Source organism: Esox lucius, chromosome 17, assembly GCF_011004845.1.
Source record: "Esox lucius isolate fEsoLuc1 chromosome 17, fEsoLuc1.pri, whole genome shotgun sequence".
NCBI lineage: Eukaryota > Metazoa > Chordata > Actinopteri > Esociformes > Esocidae > Esox > Esox lucius.
Window position 1 is genome coordinate 36,137,704 of NC_047585.1, and position 6,345 is coordinate 36,144,048.

The 6,345-nt window shown below is 42.3% G+C and overlaps 1 protein-coding gene across 1 annotated transcript; it reads left to right on the forward strand.

Moving 5' to 3' along the window:
- Positions 1–320: 320 nt before the first annotated feature.
- On the forward strand, positions 321–6,032 carry elf3 (E74-like factor 3 (ets domain transcription factor, epithelial-specific)). The gene is made up of 9 exons (XM_010880887.3): positions 321–506; positions 872–1,047; positions 2,182–2,412; positions 2,592–2,678; positions 2,781–2,900; positions 3,063–3,149; positions 3,269–3,388; positions 4,458–4,659; positions 4,848–6,032. Exons 2-9 carry the CDS (start codon positions 879–881, stop codon positions 4,957–4,959), a joined length of 1,128 nt encoding a protein of 375 aa, XP_010879189.1. The 5' UTR covers positions 321–506; positions 872–878; the 3' UTR covers positions 4,960–6,032.
- The last annotated feature ends 313 nt before the right edge of the window (positions 6,033–6,345 follow it).

Genomic DNA, 6,345 nt, shown 5'->3' on the forward strand with positions numbered 1-6,345 from the left:
AAAACATATGTGTTATACTGAATTTTGAATATGCGGCTGTCAAGTGGAGTGGAGACTGTTTGAAACACCTGTCAGCGCTCCTGGGCTTCGTCATGGAGAGGAGGGGGGGTGATTCGGGTGCAGGGTGAAGAGAAAGCGTAGTGGGAGGGCAGGTTTGTTTTGTTTTTCACAGTTCTCTGGAAGCAATGAAGAGGGGGGAGGAAAGGAGGACTGCAGTTTGAGAGGGGTGTGAAGCGTGGTTTAATGGAACCATGGAATTCCCCCTCCCAGAGTTAGCACCTACCTGGTCACTCCCACCTGCTTCAGGGTATAAAGCCTTCTACAAAGGTGAGCCCAGAAAAAGATATTCAGACACTAAAGACAGACCAATATTCAAAGGTAGGGAGAGAAGGAAGAGGGTGTGGGACTCTGTGGACTATTCTGGGAACAAATCGCAATTACTGGACTAAACCAGCCCGTTTATTTTTACGGATCTGATTGCTACCTGTGGTTCCCCTCAATATCAGGTACGTGTGAAGGTGCATATCCTCTTTGGAGAGGGATGAAGTGGCTGTATGGATCTGGGTCACAAAATGCTTTTGTTTCCACTGAAATCTCACTGATGTTGACATGTCTGCTCAATATTTAGGGTGAATGTATATTACAGCAGAGGCAAAGAAACAAGATTTGCCTTTGTGCAAAGTAGAAACAACAGTGAGCCATGTCAAAACAATAACATGCTTAGACAATGTATCTCCCACTGGTCGTCCTCACATCGGCTCCCTCAGCTGTCTCCTAGTCACAGAAACTGAACCAAACTTACTGCTTAAGTAACAAATATGCTAAGCCATGCATACGCGTAAACAGCCTCTGACTAATTTCCTGTTTGCAGATTGCCCATGTCGACCGCCAGTGAGCTGTGTAGGATTCTCACCAACGCTAACATGACCATGTATCAGACAGGGATCTCAGAGCCCCTGCAGCCCAGTCACAACACTGCGTCTCTGCCCGCCATCGGAGACCTGGCGCAGCTCTCAGACCTCTCCACATGCTTCTCCGGCACATTGGGTCAGGACACAAAGCCTTGTTGACACTCGTATTCGTTCATTTATTAAAACCTTGAACTAGGCCAGAGGTGGAATTGTGTTCATTTTAATATTGTCAGTAAGGTTGCCTTATTTCAGCGTACTCTTTTCTCTGTTAGGTTTAATCGACAGGGACTTAGGCCAAAATAAAACTATATCTCAGTAGGCTGAGAAAGGACATGTGGTACCAGGATTAACTTACTACTTTCCACCTAGAGTCACTTGAATCCAATACGCATTTGAAACAAATGCCTCTTTCTCCTAAGTAAAAGAAGCCAGCAGAGGATGACATGATATAGGATAAAACCTAAACATTAAAGCTGATAATTCACAGAAAAGGAGGATGTTTAATTTTCTCTGCTCTGTCAGCATTCGGGACAATTTAGTCTGTGATATGTACTTCAGTGTAGACCAGATGAGAGACCAAAGAATATGTCATCTTTTCTGTGTGGATCTTCTGTAGGCCATGTGTTTTAGCAGTTGTTAAGTTGTGTTTGCCATGTTGGTTGGCGGGTATTTCACATAGTCTCATCCTAAAAGAGCTGTGACTATTGGTTAAACCTGTTGACCAATACACAATGGCAACAGGAAACCTTTTGTCCTTCAGCGAAACTCACAGACAGACAGACACAGGTAGACATACAGGCTGTTAGGTAATTGGCTGAACTTTGCAATGACCTCATTTAGAAGATTGTTAAATAATTTCCCGGGCAATGTTTAACTTGACCTAAATGGAGGAATGTTGTCTTTCATCTTTCAGACGCCTCAAGCTTGATTTAACATGGCCTAGCCTAGGTAGTGATAACTTGTGACCAGACAGAAAGTCAGCCTGTTTAGATATGCAGTTCAACAACACAGAGCAGAGATAAAGTAGACCCAGTCGTTTTGATTCACTCAAACCACAAACCATCTCAGGATTTCAGGACTGGCAGGTGTTTGAAAGAGGTGATTTAGCCAGTATCTCTGGCATGGTTGAATTGCCAAGGTTTACCAGGGCTAAAATAAAATATTTTATAAAATATTGTTGCATCTCAAAAGAAGGATAGGGAATAATTGTGCCTCACACACACAAAAGCATTTAATTAAAATGTTTTTCTTCCTATGTTTTCTCCTCCAGTACAATGGTATGAGCTGAACCCTCAGTATTGGAGCAAGCAGAACGTCTTGGATTGGATCAGTTTCCATGTGGATGGCAGTAAGTTTGATGCCAGCACCCTGAGCCTTTCCTACTGCTCCATGGATGGACTCACACTCTGCCAGCTGACCAGAGATCAGCTGCTAAACATGTTTGGAATGTCTCTCGGGGCTCACCTTCACCAGAGTTTGCTGGAGCTCAAGGCCAAATATGGTAATGATCTGTTCATTTAATAAACTGAATTCAATAAACTGTACTGATGAATTTGTTTTTATATTGGCCACCAGCAGCAGACCCTGGTGTATTATTCATGTCATTTAGAGAATTGATTGATTGATGCGGTAACGATTCAGTGATTTGATGGATTTTTGTGGATGTCATTTCTGGTCCAGATCTGAGTGAGACCTGTAAGCTCCTGGATAGCTTCCTGCAGGAGTTTCCAGACTTCCCTCTGCTCAGCACAGTAGAAGTGAATGATGGTAAATCCTGTCTCTTGTTTCCACTTCTTTTCTCAGACTGACAAGCCAAAGTCTTGAGAGTCAATGGGACAAATCTGCTCACATTTTTGTGTATTCTTACAGCTGTGAAAGACACCAGCTACAGCGACTTTTCGCATATCTTCAAGAACGTCACATTGGAGAACACAACACCACTCAATGACAACGGATACGAGTCTGACAGCATGCACAGCTCCTCATCAGGTGAGTGATGTGCAGCTTTTTCCCTATCTTATTTCTCATCCATCCCTCCTCATCTCTCTGATTGCTCTGGCCTGCATTTCAAGGCCGAGACCTTATTGACCCATCACGACACGACGAAGGAGCACATTAAATCTGATCTCCCTCCTCTTTCCTTGGCCTCAGTCGGAGCCTTCGGTTTTCAGAACCCCAGTTCTCCAGAATCCAGGAGCAGTGAGTCCGAACCAGAGTTCTCTTACCCTCAGATAGCCAGTGAGTACCTTCCAGAGGTGAACCTCTCAGTCCTGAAGTTAACCTTCAAGCCTCTAATGTGCATGTCTGTTTTGAAAGCAAGGCCATCATTCCAAACCACTGAAATGTTATGTTGACAGAGGTACATATTAAAACAGAGAGGGCCGAGAGAGGAGACACGAAGAGAGGCAGAGGAAGACCACCTAAACTCAGCCGAGACCCAAGACACATCTACCCTACCTCCAAAAAGAACAAACACGGTGAGGAGCGCCTCTCATTATACACACACACATAGAGTGGATACACACACACACACACAGTGGATATAAAAAGTATACACACCCCTGAGGGGGAAAAATGAAAAATAAAAAACCTTACAATAACCTGGTTGCATAAGTCTCTTATAACTGGAGATGTGGCTGTGTTCAGAATTAACCAATCACATTCAAACTCATGTTAAATTCAAGTCATTACACACCTGCCATCATTTAAAGTGACTCTGATTAATCACAAATAAGGTTCAGCTTTTCTAGTAGGATTTTCCTGACATTTTCTTAGTTGCATCTCAGAGCAAAAGCCATGGCCCGCAGACTTTCCAAAGCATCAGAGGGATTTCATTGCTGAATGATATCAGTCAGGAGAAGGGTACAAAATAATTTCCAAAGCATTAGATGTACAATGGAACATAGTGAAGACAGTCATCATCAAGTGGAGAAAATATTGCAGAGACATTACCAAGAACTGGATGTCCCTCCAAAATTGATGAAAAAACTAGAAGAAAACAGCACTGCACACCACCCAAAGAACACCATACCCACAGTGAAGCATGGTGGTGGCAGCATTATGGTTTGGAGCTTTTTTTCTTCAATATAGTCACGTCAAGATGTGCCATGGTAATAGACTCCTACCCAAAAAGACTGGAAAAAGTTCTGACATGATTGATCTTTGTCTCATTCTTTTACATCACATGAACCTGGCATTTTAATAGGGGTTTGTAGACTTTTTATATCCACTGTATACAGAGACACACACCTCAGTGTCAATAAATGTTTTCAATGGTGCTCTGTTGAAGCACATTTCTATCAAAAATGTGATTTGCATACATTTTGCATTTATTACCGACAACAGCCACAGTCAAGTAAAGCATAGTCTGATGATTTCACACACAAACACACACACACACACACATGCACACACAAACACACAGATGCGCACACACAAACACACCCACACACACATGCAAACACATTCTGCTCTACCTCCTATTTGTTTGCTGTAGTACAGTTTATCACACAAATCTAACCCTAGCTCTCCTGTTTCCCTCCACAGCGCCCCGGGGGACCCACCTTTGGGAGTTCATCAGAGACATCCTTATCCACCCAGAACAGCACCAGAACCAGGGTCTAATGAAGTGGGAGGACCGCCGCGAAGGTGTCTTCAAGTTCATCAAGTCTGAGGCTGTAGCCCAGCTGTGGGGGCAGAAGAAGAAGAACAGCAGCATGACCTACGAGAAGCTCAGCCGTGCTATGAGGTAGGAACACCGCCGTGTCCGAGCAACCAGCCATGGGAACCAGAACCCTGGCAACCAGGCTGGGCATTTTGGTTCCTGTGAACAGAGTAGACAAGTGAAGAATGCAGAGCCATCATAAACCATATCAAATGTCTTCATAAACCACAATCAATGTCTTCATAAACCCTAATGTCTCCTTCTTCCTGTAGATACTATTACAAGAGAGAGATCCTGGATAGGGTGGACGGCAGGCGGCTGGTCTATAAATTTGGGAAGAACTCAACTGGTTGGCGAGTGGAAGAGACCAGTTGCATGCCATGAAGAATACAAGAGAGGAGGAATGGACGGGGGTGTAATCTGAAAAGACCCCTAATGTCCTACCCACACCCTGGTCTACAGCTTTTCTCCACCTAAACTCACATAAAGACACTAACTTCCCTTCTACCAGGGGAGGTGTTGCAGAACATGTAAGCCAGTATTTCTGGCTCCAGTAGGTTTTATGAACCAATATTGTTATTGTACAGTAATTATTACGTTTACTGTGGATCTGGATTTAGGGTCGGCCATTTTGGACAATGGGAGGGTATGATGGGGTTTGTTTTCAGTTATAATCTCTCTCTCTGCATTTATACACCAGCGCTTTATTGTGTGGAAATAACTCAGCTTATTTCACAGTGACCATCACCTGGGTAAATGGATGTTATGATTTTTACTGTGGCAAAGTAAGCACATGCGTTTTCTCGAGTTCTTTTGTATAAACATTAATATTAATAAGTCTCTTGTTGCACCCCAAGTAACACTTAAAATAAAAATGTTATATTTCCATATACAAGATGGTTAGTGGCCAAACTTCTAACATGAGCCACTGTTTAGAAGAGCCTCACAGTGTGTTTTACCCTTCAGGGGAGCTATGGGTATATACAGACTTGTGATGAATAGTAAACCTGATATGAAGGAGGAAAAGAAAACAAAAAAGGAATGGGAAATCGAGAAGAGAGATGGGGGAAATGAAGGCTTTATAATTATAAACTATTGTTGACACATGAAGTTGTGCATTTTGCTCTTTTAGCCGGGAAACTGTCCATGAGTTGATAATGTAATATGTCATTCATAGCCATATACATCTTTATTTATCTCACCAGACCAGACCCCCAGAAATCCACTATGCATTTATTACCCGTTTAAAACAAATGAACAAGTCAGTTGCTCTTCTGTATGAGTGATTGTTGTTATTTAGCTGATCTGTTTTCTTGTAGATCACTCAATGTCATGTGTATGAGAATTCAATCTCAGATTGTATTGTTTTTGACGTCATTGCACTCGTGTTTGTAAGCATATGGCATACGGTTATATTTTATACACACTTTTTACTAAAATAAACTTGTTTGAAATGATCTAAAAGTCAGTAGTTGACTATGATATTTCTATGTCTGAAAACAAAAGTCTAAATGCACCATCTAACAGCACATAAGCAAAATTACTAAAATGTAAATGTAAATACAAATCCTTCACTAGTTTTCTGGTTCTTCAAACTTAAGGTTTTCTGGATCATCTGTGTCCACATCTAAGGGTCGCGGCTGATGAGGGGGAGTTCAGTCATTTGTCCAGTAAACTGACTATATGTAGTAACAGTCTGCCCAAGAAAATGTTTAAGAAATTGCTGGCATGTTCATCATCTTTGAGTTTGGGAAACATTTGGGGAAAACC